The 18,717-nt window shown below is 44.9% G+C and overlaps 1 protein-coding gene across 4 annotated transcripts; it reads left to right on the top strand.

The window, feature by feature from the left end:
• The first annotated feature begins 99 nt into the window (after positions 1 to 99).
• On the top strand, positions 100 to 18,539 carry LOC118700529 (C-type lectin domain family 5 member A-like). Of its 4 annotated transcripts, XM_036405060.2 has the most exons (9): positions 100 to 3,343; positions 7,593 to 7,653; positions 9,957 to 11,127; positions 13,133 to 13,201; positions 13,777 to 13,863; positions 15,305 to 15,364; positions 15,924 to 16,066; positions 16,712 to 16,821; positions 17,368 to 18,539. In XM_036405060.2, the coding sequence occupies exons 3-9, from the start codon at positions 11,046 to 11,048 to the stop codon at positions 17,516 to 17,518; spliced, it is 702 nt and encodes a 233-aa protein (XP_036260953.1). In that variant the 5' UTR covers positions 100 to 3,343; positions 7,593 to 7,653; positions 9,957 to 11,045; the 3' UTR covers positions 17,519 to 18,539. The 4 variants fall into 4 exon arrangements, with proteins under 4 accessions (XP_036260953.1, XP_036260956.1, XP_036260954.1 ...); XM_036405063.1 differs by lacking the exon at positions 100 to 3,343 and having other exon boundaries at positions 7,448 to 7,653; positions 10,051 to 11,127; XM_036405061.1 differs by lacking the exon at positions 100 to 3,343 and having other exon boundaries at positions 7,448 to 7,653.
• The last annotated feature ends 178 nt before the right edge of the window (positions 18,540 to 18,717 follow it).

Below are 18,717 nucleotides of genomic sequence, written 5' to 3'. Positions count from 1 at the left end.
GAGTGGCTTATTCTTGGTGTTCTAACAGACTTTTGAATTTTATATTTTCCTGGATCTAAAAGAACAGATGTGTTGACTGAAGAATCTGAATCCTTTTTCTTACAGCAGCATAAGTCAGGAATAATTAATGGATAAGATTACTGAATTTACTTATGTATAAAACAAATAAGAGAAATCAAACCCAGCATCCTCATTTTCCTCCTGCTACTTCTTCCTCTTTTTATAGTGAAGCTGCTAGATGAAAACCATTGTCACACCTTCCTAGCAGATTTAGAAATGCAAATTATGCTCTTTAGCTCTCTAGCAACAACAAAGCAGAGTGGTATTCTGGGCCCATTTCTGCAGGGACTCAACAGGAAGAATGGATTAAAGCAAGCAAGTTTGATTTGGGAAAATTGTCCTTCATGGCAAGTTTAATTTAATACTCTGAAAAAACCCAAACAAAAACCAAACTAATTTCTATGATCCCTCTGGTTTATGTGCTTAATGTGTTCAATTTAGGTATTTCACTCTTTGAACAGCAGACTATCTTTTCACTGCATTTGTAATGCACCTACCTCATTACACCTCTTACATTTGCTGGAGCTAGAAATTCAGTTGAAAAGGAATAATGAGAAAACTGTCCTACCAAAAGCAGCTGCTACTTTAGCAGCGACACTGCAGCAGCCCCAAGGGAAAGAGGTGTTCAGAGGTGTTTAGAGTCACCATAGCAGCAAGCTCCCACAGGCTCTTTTGCAAAAGGAAAATCCACAGGATATGGAAATGGTCCTCAAACAGTTCCAGTGTTACAGGAATAAACAAGCCACTTGACAGGTACAGCTGAATCACTTACTGGTAGAAGTCACCTCAGGGAAAATGGACTGCTGTGATCCGTCCCCTCAGCTTCAGGCAAATCCTGGGACTCCTGAAGAAACACCTTGAAAATGAGTGACCCAAGAAGGGCAATAGCCTATTATTGAGGGCAATTGAGCAGAGACTTACAAGGGTATTTTGGCAGACAATACCATCCTGCTGTGATGCAGATATTCCTGACAAGCAGGCCAGCTTGCAGTGCCAGAATTATTTGTACCTCTGGTGTCAGAGAGACCCCTTTGCAGCTGAACTCTCGTGGAGACCATAAAATGCTCTCATTCCTATTCTTCAGCAGAATGATGTACTGGGAAAGTGAGTTCTGTTCTGCACCATGTTATGGCACAGCACAGCCAGGGTGGGAGCACTGCAGAGTGTGGACAGAGCCCTCATCACATTTCTCAGATCCTTGGAACAAGAATTTACTAGTTTGGTGCAGTTGCTGCTCATTCTTCATCTGCTGTGTCACATTCCCTTCACTGCTTAGGCTGCCCCAAGTTACAATATCTGATTCTCACAACTGTGCACTTGGGTTTTTGTCTGTTCTACTTCAGGGGCAAAGTTTGGGATCAATTAAATTGAGATCCCCTTGACCCCTGGAATGGATGTCACCCTAATGAAGGTGTAAACCTCATTTGATAAATGGGCTTCTGTGCTGGAGCCATGTTTTCTTCACAATTTATTATATTTCAGTAGCACTTTGTAGTAAGCATCATCATATTATTTCTCATGGTATATGCTGGTGGGTTTTCCAAGGCATTCGGTGTTGAGGGAAAAGTGGCAAAGTCATCTGAGCCCGTAATTCAGTTTGATCATCCTTCCATATAGAAGGCAGACAGATGGCATTTCACTGTAGCTGCCATGAATTTGCTGTCTTCCCTTCCTGGTTGACCTGCTGTTCTGGTTTAATTCCTGCAGCCTTCATGGTGATCTCCATCTTCAAAATCTTTCCTAATAAGGGCTCTTGTGGATAACTGTTGGATTTTTTTTCAGAGATGACAAAAATAAATAGAAATTACTTGGCAGAAATATCTAGCCCTGAGATATCATCACTGTTTTCACATTCCTCTGCAGAAAGAAGTAGATCCATCAGACACAGGTAGCATCCTCATCCCTGTGCCATTTGAAAGGAGATAATGAGAAAATTCTCTGTGTAAGAGAGCAACCTACAAAATGCTCAGAAGAATCCTCTGACTCATGCTCAGCTGGAGCCACCCTCAGACTTTCCATGACGCAGTCTCACAGAGGAAAGATGCACTGATAATTTGCTTTCTTGAAAAGTCCAATCCATGCATCATGATTAGTTTCTCTATGCATTGACATTTTTTAACCACATTCACCAAGAAAATGAGGTGGCTGCTTTCTTGTCCATCTCTGCACATTGGCCTGTCTGTCTGGTCTAGTGGAAGGTGTCCCTGTCCATGGCAGGAGGGTTGAAATGAGATGATCTTTAAGGTCCCCTCCAACCCAAACCATTCTATGATTTTATGATTCTGTCTTCCAGTTGTTGGGCATTTTTACAGCACAGATAAGTAATTTGGGGTGTGAGGTTGGGAGGGGTATCACAGTATGGAGAAGTTCTGATAATCCATGTCACTGAGTTGAAGAAAACTTGCAGGGACCAGCACGGTTGCAACAGTGGGTATTTACAGAATGTCAGATACAGATCTTCAGATAACTGAGCTGTGAGGACACAAAGGCTCAGTGACCAAACTGTTAGAACACTTCTGTCTCTGAAACCTCATTACAAAACTGTTGTCTGTAAATAACAACCGTTCTGGAATCGAATGCTTTCTGCATAATTGCACTTCAACCACTGCTCCTGGGAGGGCATAACTGCAGTACATCAAATGCACAGCCATTGCAGAGCCCACATCAGTGGCCTTCAAAAGCAGAGACTCTCCTGATTGCTCCCGATCTACTGTGCAAGGATTTACTGGCAGGCATCAATTTCTGCAGCTCTGGGTGTGCCTGTGCCCTCCTGTTTGCTATGTGAGACAAGTAAAGCAAATTTATCAGCCTGGGAACTGCTCATCTTTGACCCTCCCTGTGCTTCCAGTGCTCAGAGCTTTCAGGTGACAAGTCTGTCCAGAAAATGGCTGTGTAGACACTGTTTATATTTGTTCCAAAATGCTTTTAGCCATCATCTGGGATGCCCCTGCCTTTAGCAGTATTTTTGGCACCCCTTTAAATCTTGAAAAGGGAAAGGAGGAAAAAGAACTGCAGTCCTACAATTCCCCATTCTGTAAATATCCCTCACATGCTGATGTATCTGTCCCTGCTAACCCGCTTAGCAAATTACTTATTATAAAGAGAATCTCCACCTCTCTATCCTCAGGTTTTTTGGGCATCCAGGATTTTCAGCCTGTGAAGAAGGAAAGGGCTTTTCACAGCTGCAGTGGGACAACTCCTGGAACAGGAGGATTTGTGCAACACAGCTATGGATAAACAAGCCCAGAGCAGTGACAGAGCTGAGAAATTACATTAAGTAAAGGTGAAGTCCTTTCACAAGGCAGCTTGTGAAAAAATCTCCCTTATTCCACCCCCTTTCCTTCAGGATGGCATATGTTATTCAACAAGGAGCTTTACAGCTCCTCTGCTGCTTCCATATGATCCATAGGATTTGGAAGAAGTAGCCCTGCAGATGTGTGGCAAAAGGTGACTCAGCTTGGCATCATCTTCCACAAGGGCTATAGCTTTTTGAAATATAGAGAATCTGGGATAGATTAATGGAAAAGAGGGCTGTCCAAGCAGTGAGTAGCTGAATGTAAGGATATTTTTTAGCCTAGTTACAATAGGTTCAAGTTACCACTCTGTTAAAAACCTATTTGGGTATCAGCCTTCAGACAATTTTAAATCCAATTTCTTTTTAAGTTGAATTTTTTGTTAAAATTTGTCCTGAAAGAACAGAGGTATTAAATAACCTCACCAGAATGCAAATACTGTGAAATGATACTCACATTGCTTCAGCTGGCTCTATGTAACAGTATTCTGCTGCTTCCTGCACTGCAACAGGGAGTTGCTGAGCTGGGGAGATGTGCGGTGGAAGTTGGCTGTGAGCTGGGGATGTGTGTGCTGCCAGCAAAGGATTTCAGCAGTGGAACAATCAGGGCTGTTTTGAGAGTACTGGGCATAGCATTTTCCTTCTTCTTCACCTTCTGAGTTTGTTGCACGTCATCATAATCCCCAGAGAGAAAACTCGGTGGAACTTCACTGCTTTCCTCTCCTGTCTGTCTCTGTCTTTTGCCTGAGGCAGATACTCAGAGGTGCCACTGCATCCTGTAGTTCTGACACTCTTTCTTTTCACACTTGGCTCCTGTAGGAGCATTTCATTTTCTACAGGAAGCAGATTTTATCTTCCTCCCTCTTCTCAGGTCATCTATAATTTTCAAATCTTCCTTGGCATTCTGCTCACTGCCAATCTGTGGTATCTTCCTGCACATCTCTCCCACGCCCCTCAGCAGTGCCATGCAAACACCACCACATCCTGTTCCACCCAAGAGACCATGCAACTCCAATCCTTGTCACACAGCCAAACCATTTCTCCTCGTAATTCCAGGAGAGTTGCACATTCCAGCAGTGTCTCAGTTGCATCCTCCAATCTCACACTCTTCTCCATGTGAGGAAAGGATTTTCTGCCTAAAAGTGGAGAACAAGCCACAGTGAAAATTTCTCCCATGGGCAGCTCTGCAAGATGCAGATTCCCTTGCCTTTTTCCCTCCCCACTTCATGATTAGTTCTGTCTTTGGTTCATCTCCCAGAGGAGCCAAAGTCTCTCAGTTTTGATATCCCTGTGCTGTCCTAACCACCAAACACTCAATTTGCATTACTGTATCCCTCAGCCCTGGTTCCCCCAAAAAAACAGTCTTGGGCCTCTCTGGAGCAGACAGTATAAAAAGTGTCAGCATTTGATCAGAGAACTGAAATAAGAAGACATAATTATGCTTCAGACTATACAGTCCTGTCTAAAGCAGGGCTGTCAACAAAATGACCTGGGATTCAAGCAGTCTGTATGCAGTTTGATCTCTTTAAACCCTATGTCTGTGCATCAGATCAGGTAACTCTCCTTCTCTGTTGTTCATCTGTTCTTCCAACACTTGCCTCAGAAAAATAAAACAAATGGCTTTTCTACATTTTCCCTGCAAGTTAATAGGAATAAACTACCGTGTCCTCTAGAATCTACAGATCTGGGATAAGTTTTGCAATGGATTATGCAACTAGGCAAATTGGAGATGTCCTGACAGAACTGGTCAGAAACCTGTTGAGGGTTATTGTTTTTATGTCATTACACTGAAAGGTCTCAGGCAGCACAAGAGATGATGCACTTTTCTCCATTGACTCACTCTCACCAAGGTATAGCACATGGAGCAGAGGCATTTTTCTTATTCTACTCTTCCAGATTGCTATCACAGGAGCCCTTTCCATGTGCCACAACAGCTCCCTCTGATAAGCCATGGCATTAAGGCTTAGCTTCTTTCCTACAAATTTGTCCATAACCATCCCACAAGAGTGGCACAGAGTTCATTTTAGAATCTGCAATGGCAAGACAAGTTCATCAGAAGTGCCCCTTTTCCTTGGTGAGGAGAGCCAACATTCACCCACCCTGAGGAGTACTGAGTAGGAGGTAAACACTTGGCTGCCTTGTTCTGGGTCTGTAGGACAAAACAGCTGTTAAAAATGTTCAAAGATATATATGAGATGGCTTAGTACAGTTTCACTCAGGCAGGGAGCCAGGGCATGTTATGTAAAGTGTTGATCTTTCCTACATTTTAAATTGAATATAGAACAGTTGGGTTCCAGCCCTCCTTCCTGGCAACAGGCCCAGCCTCGGGCACTTCCATATAAACTGGGCTTCTCCTAGCTGCCCAAGGTATCAGCAAGACTCAGAGACTGCAGAGATGATGGTAATGTTCTTCTCAGGAATCAAGAGAATGATCTGTCTCTTGTTCCTCCCATGCTTTTGTTCTGGCCAGCTTGCATTTCCACTGCTGCGTTTCCCCACCTTCCTGGATCCTTCCAGCATGTTCTACCTCTGCTGGGACCATGAGGAACAGGAGCTGATGGGGTTGAGCTGCACATCCACACTGGCTGGGTGGCATGTGGATTCAGCCCTCATGGAGAGCTGCCTGGATCTGACATTGTGACAGGAGGTGCCTTCTGAAAGGGCAGCATCTGCTTCTCTGTAAGATGAACAGATTTCCTCTTCATCCCCCTTTGCCAAGGGTCATGCTCCAAGTATGTTGGACAAAAGGTATATTGAAAGGCTAAGAGGATTGGGAATCTTCAGCCTGGAAAGGGAATTGGGAATTGTTCAGCCTGGAGAAGGCTTTGGGGTCACCTCATTGTGGCCTTCCAGAGCCTGAAGGGAGCCCACAGGAAAGATGGAGAGAAACTCTTGACAAGGGCCTGGAGTGACAGAACAAGGGGGCAATGGCTTCACACTGACAGAGAGCAGGTTTAGATGGATATGAGGAAGAAATCGTTCCCTGTGAGGGTGGTGAGGCCCTGGCACACTGAGATATGTCAGGCATAGGATAGGACATCCTTGGGAATTCTTGTGTTTTCCACTGTCAGGCAACCACTAAGTAGAGACCTCTGATGTTAAAGCAGCTGGAGTTTAGAGGGGTAAAAATGCCACCAAGGCTGCTAAATAAAAACCAGACTGTTTTGTTTTCCTTTAAATATTAAAGAGAAACAGACAGCTTAATTTTATACAGATACAGAGAGAAAGAGTTTATACCAGTTTCAGTGGTTTTACTTTGTTCAGCTGTTTTCAGTTCCTCTTTCACACAAAAATAAAATATATGTTGCACAAAATATGTCACAATGGTTGTCTAAAAATGGGTAAAGTTTGGAGGGAGTGAGGTAGCCAGCCTTCCTTATGGTCATGAGCTGGTTGCAAAATGATTCTTGTTAAAACCACTTTTAAAATCTTTCTTAGTTTGTGACCCAGACAGGGACCTTTTGGCTGTGAATTACTGCAGGAAAAAAATAGAAGAAACACTTGTTCTTATTTGTTTAATAATGATTTTTAAAAAGTGATTTGGCATAAACCCAAAGCATTTAATTTCTCCTAAAAGAACATCCTGAAAGGAAAAATTGAAATGTTTGATTTCAAAAGTATTAAATATTCCATTATTTTCAGAAAATATATTTAACGTTAACAATGATTTTTTTCCTCCTTGGTAGCAGAAACTCTTTGTTTATATTAGAAAATAATTTTGGTCCCAAAAAAGTTACAGGTTTTTTCAAATCTTTTACATATCAGAAAATATCTCCCAATTATTATAGGTCTGGATACAGTAAGTAAGCACATTAAATCCAGAAAAATCCACATTTGCTCAGCTGTCAAGCACATCCACTGAACCCAAGGAACAGATAGCTTGAGGGAAAGATATCCTAGTTACTGTAAGTGGAATTTTAGTGAGGTTTTCTATTTGAAATCTTCCTTCTAAGCCTCTCTCTCTCTCACATCCTTAGTTTTTATTTTAATTTTCCTTTTTACTACAACCAAATAAAAGTCATTATCTGAGAATCATCAAGTGGTGAAAAACCAGCCCAGAAGGCTTGCTTTCCCAAAGGAGGGTTGTTTTTCCAAGTGTTTACTGCATTCTTCATTCATAGTGTATATTTTATTTTAAATATTTTATCTATTTCAGAATAGATGATTTGCAGATTACTTATCTTTGAATTTGGATCTTGTAATGAAATCTTTACCAGATCTGTTTCTTGATGAGGTACAGAGACACATAGGACTCAACTGACCCCAGAAGATTCTTCACTTCTGACCTGAGGCTGCACAATGTAAGTATTGGACAAGAGCTTGGTATGTTAAAAATCTTTCTTTCTTCTGTCTTTCTTGGTCATGGGCACAGTGAGTTTGGGATTGCAGAGGCCAAAAGATGGACATGACTCATCTTGGAAAAATGGGAATAGAGCTGGCAAGAGTAGGAGTGAAGTGGGAGTGTGAGGGCTTCTCTGTTAGGAAAATGCTGTCAGATGTTGCCCATGCCCTTAGCTAGTGTTTAGGAAGCCAAATTCATTAGGTGCTAAGGAATTGCAGCAGAATGATTAACACAGACATCTCATTATTAATACAGACATGCAGGGCCATTGTCCCACCCATACAGACCCACAGAAAAATATCTTTAAATTACTGAGATATTTACCCATCATAGTTTTGTGGGAAATACACAATACCACAGAGAAAAAATAAGTGTCCATTTAAATGCTGAAAAGTGTGGCTAAGTGCTCAGAAATACAATACAAACTACCCTGTGTGCTATCTCCAGTATATATGCAGCATCTCAGTATCACATAAAAGGATTTACAAGGGGAGCTGGATCCCTGTTTTAACTTCTCCCCCATGGTATTTGCACCATCCTTGTCAAATGGAGTTCAAAAGCATCAACTCAGTGGGGTATTTCACCTTCCTTCTTCAAACAGCACCAGCCCACACAGTCAGCACTCCCTCAAGATGCAGCAGAACCTGCTGATGAGCGTAGGCAATATTCCACAGGAAAGAGGGGCACTATTTTTATGGCAAAATTTGTGGGATTGGTGCTATCATGTGCTTCTCACTCCAGAAAACCAGCAATAAAAACCAAAAAAGTTGATCGAACTCAATGGATGTTTCCTACACTCAGTCCATGTTACAACTGTCAAATTAGCAATGCAGTTCCCTAATAGAAAGGAAAAATCTGAATGAAAAAAGGAATTAAGACATGGTGGAGCTGAAAAATCACAGAATACTTTGGGTTTCCCTGAGAAGCTGTGGCTGTCCCATGCCTGGAAGTGTCCAAGGCCAGGTTGCATGGGGCTCTGAGTAACCTGGGACAGTGGAAGGTGTCCCTGCCCATTGCAAGGGTTTGGAACAAGATGATCTTTAAGATTCTCTCCAACCCATTCCACCTTTGTGGGGATGTGGAATGGCTTCCTGACTTTGTTGTGACAGTAGCCCATCTTTTATACTCTTAAACAAACAAGCTGACATTAATAATTTCTAGTTTCATTCCCCTATTGGATTTCCCCCAAAGGCCTAACAAGGGCTCAAGGGGTAACCAAGGGAATTGTCTGTGATTGTGTACTTCCCTAACTAGGCCAGATGTGGCCTTATCCAGTTTCTGGATATGGAAAGGTAAACACATGTTTTGCCAATAAACAAACACATACAATTAATTTAACAATATTTCATTAATTAAATGTTATGTTATTATATTAATATTATTTATTAACAATAGTTCATTAATGATTGAATATATATATATAACATTTAGTTGGAAGGTTCATCTAGAGGCAACTTTGGTTTAGGGCCTCTTGTTCAGGCCACAGTCAGGGTCTGTTGTTTAGGCCTCATTATTTTGGCCTGCCACAGAATTTCTGGACACGTCTCCCTGTCAGGTCTGATGGCCACTGCAAACCTTCATTTAACTGCATTACAAACTTCTGAGTCATCAACCACCACAGAAACCACTTCACTTCCTCTTCTTTCTCTCACACATTTGGTGTTTGCTTGGCTTCTCTGGGCCTGTGATTATGGGACACGAGGCACAGAATACCAGAACACATCCCTGGCTCTTTGAAGAAGCCTCTGCCATGACCACCGGCACCAGAAGTTATTCCAGATCTGATGGCCCTGAGAGAATATATCCATAATAGAAAATTGTCTTTCTGTGGAAGAAATAGGTTCAATCAGAATTGGTATTTATTTTTTTAAAAACCACTCAACTTTTTCCTATAGTTTGTTTTAAATCAGAAAAGCAATGTGTTACGTTTCTATAAAGACAGGAACGCAGTGATCATAGAATCATAGAATGGTTTGGGTTGGAAGGGACCTTAAGATCATCTCATTTCACCTTTCCTGTCATGGGTAGGGACACCTTCCACTGTCCCAGGTTGCTCAGAGCCCCATCCAACATGACCTTGGACACTTTCTGGCATGGGGCAGCCACACTTCTTTGGGGATCTGTGCCAGGGCCTCACCACCCTCACAGAGAAAAATTTCTTCCTAATATCCAATTTAAACCCACTCTCTGTCAGCGTGAAGACATTTCCTCTTGTTGGTCACTCTAGGCCTTGTCAAGAGTCTCTTTCCGTCTTTCTTGTAGCTCTCTTCAGGCACTGGAAGGGCACAAAGAGGTCAGCCCAGAGCTTTTGTTCTCCAGACTGAAAAATCTCATTCTCTCACTTTCCCTATGGCAGAGGTTCTCCAGCTTCTCAGCACTTTCTTGCCCTCATCTGGACTCTCTCCAACAGTTCCATGTCCTTCCTGTGCTGGAACTCCAGAGAGGAAAGAGGTCACCCCTCAGCCTCCCTTTCTCCAAACTGGACAAACTAAACTGGAATCCTCAGCTGCTCCTCACAGGACATTCTTTCCAACACTTCCACCAGCTTTCTTCCCTTCCTGTGAGCCTCCAATCAAGGACCTTCACATTGTTCTTAAATTCTAGGGGCCCTGGGCTGGTTTTGGCTGGGATAGAGTTCATTTCCCTCACAGTAACTGGTATGACTACATTTTGGACTTGTGCTGGAACAGTGTTGAGACCGTAGGAATGCTTTAGTTCTTGCTGAGCAGAGATTAAACAGAGTGAGAGTCCTGTTTGTCATCCCACCCAACCACTGAGGGGGCTGGGGGTGCACAAGGAATTGAGAGGGGACACAGCTGACCCCAACTGCCCAGAGGGATATTACAAACCTAGAAAGCCAAGGGATAATTTTGTTTAGGCCACACTATTCCAGTTGCTGCCTTAAGCACCTTTTGTGCTTCCTAAAACACGCCGGACCAATCCCCCTTTCTGATCCCCATTTTGCCTCCAGAATTCCCTTGCAGAGAAGCAGACAGTGTCTGTGAGCTGCACAGAGCCCACAGAGCGCAGGACACAGCAGAGCAAAATGTTTTGTGTGTGGGTGGGTGAAGCTTTGAGAACTCAAGATACTTCCAATCCAGAACCACTTCCCAACAAAGGTGACCTCAGGGAGGCAATGAACTTGTATTTCCTCATGTTGCTGACATAAAACCCTGTGCCATCAAAACATGAAGTAGAAATAGACTCCTCATTAGAAGTTGATGTGTGACCGGAAGAGTCAAGAACTTCCTCCTGAAGGTTTGAGAGGGGAGGGAGCTCTGTGTCGTGCCCAGCCCAGAGTGTCACTGTCACAACAGCCGAGGGAGGAAAAAAGGAGAAGCGGGAAAAAGAATGGCAGAAAATGTCCTTTATGCTGACCTGAACTTGCCTGAATCAACCAGACCCAGAATCCTGACGGTGCCTGATGGCCAAGGTAGGTCCAGTGCTGAGCACTGAGCTTTCTTTGCATTCTCCACTCTCTTTGCCACATCTCTTGAGAGAGTTCCTTGCAGCACCAAAGCCTCAAAGAGCACAAGGGGAACATGAGGGCCAGGGCTGGAAAACTGCAGGTGCAGTGTCCTGAGAGGGTTGTTGATATTTACAAAGGCAAGTTGTTGGAAGATTACTTTTCTCTTGCTAAGGTGCAGGTGTGAGGCAGTGTCTGTGGTGTGAGATTATGAGTCCTTTTATCCATTTTGGAGAGCATTCCAGAGGTGAACATCCATTGCTGCTGGCCCTGGCCTGTTGTCCCCCAGCAGACTGAGATTCCTGCAGCAAACTGCTCAGGATGGAGTGGCTGCTGTTGCTGGTGCTCACAGCAGTCTCCTGCACAGCTGTTCCTGCTCCCTGAGCACAGCAGGCACTGCCTGGGGGCTTCTCCTCCTGCTCTGGCTGTACCAACTGCTTGTTGAATGCACAAGGGTGAAATGTTTCATGGACAGCTTTAGTCTGATTTGGGATCAAGGACTGCAAAATTCTAACCGAGGATTTCTCTTTCTTTAATGAGTTTAAAATGGTTGCATAAATGTTTGCACTGGTTCTGCAATATCTGCCATAAAATTACATCCTAAAAATTAACAGACTTCATAGAGTGTGTCTCTGTATTTCATTTCCATTTTTCTTCCCTTTCTTTCTAACCCTGCTTTCCCTCTGGCAGAAATTATTTCTTGCCATCCAATGCTTGTCTTTTGCACAAAGTGTGAACCCTCTGCATGTCTTTTCAGATGTGTGGAGATACTAACAGCCCAGGAAACAGGGTTTTACCACCACTTTCAACTGATGAATGCAGGGCTCAATTGACCACAATTGATGCCACTGATTACAAGTTCCATTTTCCTTAGAATTTAAGCCACATGCTCCTATTCAGAATTTTGATAGATTTCTAGTAACATTTGGGTGTTTCTCTGCTTGTGCCTTTCAGGGAAACCCCTACCAACTCTTCTATGTGTTCACTGAAATTATGCACAAGATTTCACAGATATTGTCTCCATCTTCTGAAAAGAGCTCAAATCCCTGGCTTCTGTCTTAGCTTTGTACAGTGATAGAGCCCAGGGGGTTCAGTGTTGTATATCACAATGACTTGGAGAGTTTTATAACACTGCAATGTCCTATTTTTGACTTTTTACCCACTTTTTATCTCCCTCTGACCTTTCTTTCCTCTCCATATGTTTTCTTCCCTGCTGCTCTGTCTTTATTACCTGCAGATGATGGAACAGATTTCACTACTCTCCCTGTTATCTGGGTTATTTAGATAAACACTCAAACCCCTCCAAATTTAGCACAATCTGCAGTTTTCAGGCTTTGATGTTTTAGTCATTCTCACCATTCCTGTCAGGATGAACAACCTTGGGCCACCCTTGGCACTTTCCTCCCTTTTGTCAAGATTGGCAACGTGAATATGTACTCCTGTCCCTTTGGTGTTGTCTCCCTTGAAAAGAAATCAGTTCTGTTCCTGCATCTAGCAAGTGCTCCAAGGGTGAAAGAGTCATCATGAAACATGGAATCAGAATATCCTGAGCTGGAAGGGACCCACAAGGATCATCCAGTCCAACTCATGGCCCTGCACAGATACCCCAATAATCCCACCCAGTGCATCCCTGAGAGTGTTTTCCAAATGCTGCTTGAGCTCTGGCTGTCTTGGGGCCGTTCCCTGTGGAGCCTGTTCAGTGCCCCAGCACCCTCTGGGGGAAGAACCTTTCCCTGATATCCACCCTGACCCTGTTCTGACACAGCTCCAGCTGTGACCTCAGGTCCTGTCCCAGGTCACACAGAGCAGAGATCAGTGCCTATAATGGAGAAAAATATAATTTGTGCATAGTTAACCACAGTCACAGCAACTAGTTGCTGTCCTATGTTCAGCATTTCTCACAATTTCAGTCATTTTTATTTCATTTAAGTTGATTCTCAGCTCTCTCTGTGCTCTGTTCTTGTTCCCTCAGGTTGTACCTATGCAGAAGTGAAAGTGAAGTCCCAAGACACAAAGGCTGCAGCAAACTGCAAATCATCAGGTGAGTTTAGCTGTCTGATAAAGTGATAGGAATTTAAACAAGAAGAGCAGAGGGGATGATCCTGATGTCCCAAACATGCAGTGACACAAAACCATGAGGGGGCAGGAGGATACAATTGTCTGCTTTCCACACTCAGTGCAGGAGCAGCTGAGGTGTTGCATTCTGTGCCCCTAAACACTTGTTGGCTTTCCTGGCAAAGGAATAGAAGGATATGTTGGGCCACACCCAGACCGCCCGAGCCTAGGCTCCTGTCCCCAGCAGCAGGGAAAGTGAACAAAGGAGAGGAGGAAGCAGAGGGAGGGGGCATTGATTGCAAGGGCTCTCCTCCTTTTCCCCTCTCCTCAAACCCATGGCAGGTTGGGATCTGCTCAGTTCCCTGAGCACAGGGGGTCCAGAGCCAGTGGGGAAGCACCAGGACATTCAGCCTGGCTCCAGCCTGCGGATCTGGAAGGCCTCAGATTCCCAGTGGGAGCCTGAAAGGGCATCTTGGAATGCAGGGGAAAGGAGCTTTTGTCCAGCTGTGCAATACAACATCCAGCTGTTCCCCTAATCTTTATTTTTCTGTCCCTCTGTAGGTAAAAGCCGTTGTTCCAGAAAACATGTTGCTATCTTGGTAGTGATAATCATCATGCTGGTCCTGGCAGTATATTTAATAATTACATGTAAGTTCTTTTGTTAATAACAGGCATTTATTTGTGTCTCTTTCCCACTGACTTAGGTCCAGGCCATGACATACAAAGCCTGTAGGAACAGAAGTTTGGTTTGAAGGCAAAGGACAGCAGTTTTTAGCCAAGCATGGCTGTAAGAGGAAATGTGCAAGAGAATCAAGTGGTTTTGAAAGTTTAAAATTCCAACAGATAAAAAAGCCAAAATCCCAATGAAAAACTCACAACATTCAAATGACAAAGAATTTATTATACAAACGTTTTGAAGAAAAAAGTTAAGATTTGATAATGCCTACCAGTAATACAATTGCTAACTGTGAGAATCCCACAAGGTCATGAGGTTTTATCATGAGACCAAGATATCCATAACACCAAAAATCATAAAATAATTATGAATTAAAGTTCATATGAAGGAGGCAACTAAATCACACCTTACAGGAGTTTCCTTAAGATCATAACATATTTTGAGCTAAATAAAAAGATAAATTATATTTTGTAGAAAAAAAGGCTTACTTCCATCAGATAAAAAAATGAATAGACCCAATTGGTATTTCTTTTAAAAGTTTTCAAAGAACTTTTCAAAGAAATTTTACAATTTCAGATGGGCTTGCTTATTTCTTTCCATTGTTTGGTAGCTGAGAAAGCCTGGGAAGCTTCCACAACCAATCACTCTCAAGTCCCAGACTTTGCCACCTGCTCAGAAATGCACATGGGGAAGACATGGCAAAGCCTTTGATCCTTGGAACTTAAAAAACAGGGCTGGGGGAGGCAATTCATTCTTTTTTTCAGGGCAAAGAGTTCAGGATTGATATTTGACAGTGACCTGACATTTATAAAATGTCAAACAGCAAATGGTGGGGCAAATTAAAAACAAAAAATGAACCAACAGAAAATAAAAAGTAGTAATGTAGATTTAACAGAGCTTTAAGTCTAACATTGAAAGAGGAGTCCTTAGACTTAGATCCAGGACTGGCTTTAGTTATAGTTCCTTTGTGAGGCTCAGTACTGGCTCAGAACAGCTACACACCTGAAAAAAAATACTCCTAAGAAACTTGAGATCTAGATCAAACTTGAGAAATTAAATCAAGGTAGTTTTTATGTTCAAGAGCACACAGGTTTCACTTGTTCTCCAAATACAAACTGCTGCATTTTGAGTTTATTCTAAGTTATAGTTTTGTATGAATTTTCCATAGGGTCTTGTTATTAACAAATACACTGTTATTAAGATACAACTTGTGTAAATGAACTCAAGTGTTGCCTTTTCCTCAGTGGAACCTGACCTGACCATTTAATGATTTTTGTAGTAGACCCATGAGCAAAGAGGCAAAGTTTGCATTCTGTGTTGGGTGATGGGGGGTCAGAGAGGTCCAGCAGAGCTCTGACAGTGCCTGGAACAGTGGCCAATCCTTGCAAGCAGAAATTGTGTTCTTATTTCCAGATGGTCCAACAGCAGGCAACCAACAGGACTCCCCAAGAACCATCCCTGAAGAGGCACTAGGTAGGCAATCCTCTGTCATTCCAGAGGGAGTCTCCAGAGGCCTGTGGAATTGACTGTGCAGGGGGCAGGGGAGGGTGTGGGACTGGATTTTGTTGAGAAGGGAAACAAAGAAAGAAAGCCTCTCCCATCTCAGGAATACAAACCTGATCCTGGACACTCCCAGGATGAGCTTTGGAAGAGACAGGAAGAACAATCCCTCTGGAAGCTCAGCACTGCAGGGAGCAGGATGGATCATGTGCTTCCACTGCTTTTCCAAGGCCCTCCATTACCAGCCTTTGACCTCAGTGCAATTCCCTGTGGTCTTTTAGGAGCTGCAGAGCAAAGCTGGGAAAGGCTGGATCTGTTTGCTGTGCTGCTCCCGGTCTGGTTCCTGCCTGCTGATTGGGGCTGCTATCAGCTCCAGAGGCTCTGGGGGATCCCTGGTGCTCTGCTGACAATTCTCAGCAGGAGCACACAGGCATTTCTGGGGCTGGAACGGCCTCTCTGACCTCTCTTTTGTTGTGGCATCCTTTGGTCAGTGTGAACATGGATTTTACACACCTCTTCTTCCCTTCTGCAGGCTGCCCCCCACCATGGAAGAAACATGGGAGAAAATGCTATTTCTTTTCTCCAGAGGGGAAACCAAAGGACTGGAATGCCTCCCGTGCAGAATGCACTGCCATGGGCTCAGACCTGGTGGTCATTGACAGCACGGAAGAGCTGGTGAGATCCAACTCCTGGGGCAGCTGCTCGGGGGGCTGGAGCCGCCTGGCCAAGGGCCGGGCAGTGACACTTGTGCCGGCTCCTGTCACATGTCCTTGGGCTCTGGGACCTGCTGCCAGCCATGGACAGCCCAGGCCTGGCAGTGGGAGCAAAGGCCTGCACAGGGAGAGGCCTCCTGGGCCTTGGAGTCCTGTCCCTGGAAGCTTCTGTGCCCAAGCCTGATCCCATGGCAAGGAGCAAACTCCCTGCCCAGCTGGCTGGGCTTTTCCAGGGATTTAGCACACAGGCCATGGAGCTTGAACAGACACTTCTTTGTGAGAGCCATGGCTGGGACAGAACCTGAAAAGGCTTTGCCACCTCCATCCAAAGGGAAAAGTGTCCCCAGCTATCAAGTCACACCTGTCTGTCTGCAATGTAAGGGCGCCACAGGGCTACTATTACATTTCTTATCTTCATCAGGGGCCTCCAAAAGGGAGATGATCTTCCATAGAAATGGAGAAATTCATCCTCTGGAGCTGTGGGCAGAGGTGCTGGGGCTGGATGCACACTGCACTCTCTGTGCTGGCTGTTTAGCCCTGAGCCTTCTGTGCCTCTGCTGAAGAAAATGTCATTTTCATGTACTCCCATTGTTGGCTTCCTTTCCAGGAGTACCTTCGATCACAATCAGGTCATAACTACTACTTACTTGGTCTCACACGCTCTCCAGAGAAGCAGAAGTGGAAGTGGATCAACAACGTGGAATGTGACCCAACCATGTGAGCTCCTTCCAGCAAGTCCCTGCCATGCAGTGTCTGGGAAGAGGAAAATGCCAAAGGCAGAGCAAAGAGCAGAGAGCCCAAGGGTGATCAGGGCCTGTGCTTTGGGGGAAGCTGATTGCTGGAGGTGCAGGTGCTTCAGCACATGGCTGTGCCAAGGAAAGGGAGCCTTGCAGGGCCAGGGAACACAGGGCTGTCCTGTAGGGATGGCAGGAGAGGACACAGCTGGAGTTCTGCTGGGGAAGGAAGGATCTGGCTGGATGCAGCTCCCTGGGCAAAGGAAGGGGACAGGAGGCAGGGACAAGAGAGAGAGGGTGATGTCAGTACCATTGACTGGAGGGGACCAAAGCAGGGGAATGTTTCTGGATGGGAAAGCATTGCCCAGAAACTTTTGTGGAGATGTGGGGAACAGCAGTGAGGAATGGGTGGGAATTCCAGCATGGCAATTCCTGGTCCCAGTGACAGTAACACAGCTTAGCAGGTGCCACTTTGCCTTTCACTGCATGTCAGGAATGTAACCAAATTTGGCTTTTTTGCCCTATTCAGGTTCACTATTGTTGGACAGTACCGTGACTATCTCTGCACAGTCATTGGATATGGTGAAGTACAAGCTGCACCTTGCAGTAGAGCCGAATCCACAAAAAATATGTGTGAAAAAGCTGCCACAATTTCAAAGATGCATCAGGAGGAGAGCTAAAACCAAGAGGTGCAGGCTGAGCTGTTCTGCCCAGCTTCCTGTAGGAACCCTGGATGGGATGTGTCTCATTGCTCTTGAATTCCTGCCCAGTCTCTGCTCCCAGGCTCTCCTGCAGCCTCTCTCCAGCCTCGGGGCTGAGCTCAGCCCAACCTTTCCCTGCTGCTGTCTGAGCCTGGACGGGTCCCCTCTGGAAGAGCTGGCCTTGGCACACAGGAGCACTCTGGCACTGTCTCATGCCAGAGGTGGCACTGCCAGGCGGGCACTGCCAGGGGAGAGGAGTCCAGCCTGGGCACAGGGGTGATCCCAACAGATCCTGACTCTGCAGGTCACATCCATCCACAGCCCTGTGTTCCCAGCCCTGCCTGGGCACAAGGAGACCTTTCCCCACCTGGCCACAGCCTGGCCTTGCCTGCAGCCACAAGGGTAGGGCAGCTCACATTTCTGGCTGGGAGCCTGTAGGGAAGGGCAACCCTACTCCTTGCCAGGATGGACAGGATAAATTCAGGTGTGGGTGTGGATAAACCTTCCCCTGTCCCAGACTGTTCCAAGAGCACACAGGATCCCAGAGCCTGTGAAGGGAATGAGAATCAGCCCAAGGGAAAGGATCCTACAGCAGCACAGCTCTGGGCTTAAAATCAGCCCCAGTCCTGTGTGGGGAAGGCAGGAATGTCAGATTTAACATCTGGTGGGGAAGGGCACAGGATGGAGACCAGCAGAGAGCAGCAAGGCCTGAAGAAGAGAGTCCCAACAGAAGCTGAGCTGGACAGAAAACAGGACAATGAAACCCACAGTGACCTGTGAAGGAGCTGGTGAGAAGCATGAGAGTGACCCACAGGGAATGGCAACACAGTGCTCTGCCCTCTTTTCCTTGGACATTAGTCACAGGACAGGGCAGTACTATTGATGTGCTCTTGGTCCCCCCAGAGAGCTCCACTCAGCTATCTGGGCTGACTGCTGGGCCCCTGTACATTTCCTCTCCTTTCCATTGCATGGAATAAAGCTTTTCTTTTCAAAAGACAAAGCATTGCTTCTGTGTGGGTAGGTGAAGCTTTGGGAACTCCAGACACTTCCAGTCCAGAACCACTTCCCAACACAGGTGACATCAGGGAAACCGTGAACTGTGGTGTTGTGAGGTTCCCTGGATGAGGTGAGAGATGAGAATTTGACTCCATGTTCTCAGAAGGCTGATTTATAATTGT

Source organism: Molothrus ater, chromosome 5 (genome assembly GCF_012460135.2).
Source record: "Molothrus ater isolate BHLD 08-10-18 breed brown headed cowbird chromosome 5, BPBGC_Mater_1.1, whole genome shotgun sequence".
Classification (NCBI taxonomy): domain Eukaryota; kingdom Metazoa; phylum Chordata; class Aves; order Passeriformes; family Icteridae; genus Molothrus; species Molothrus ater.
This window is presented reverse-complemented; position numbering and strand designations above follow the sequence as displayed.

Coding starts and splice junctions, on each gene's coding strand:
- LOC118700529 (XM_036405060.2), top strand. CDS start 11,046: ATGGCAGAAAATGTCCTTTATGCTGACCTGAACTTGCCTGAATCAACC. Junction 11,128..13,132: donor GACGGTGCCTGATGGCCAAG/GTAGGTCCAGTG, acceptor TTGTTCCCTCAG/GTTGTACCTATGCAGAAGTG. Junction 16,067..16,711: donor TTGACAGCACGGAAGAGCTG/GTGAGATCCAAC, acceptor CTTCCTTTCCAG/GAGTACCTTCGATCACAATC.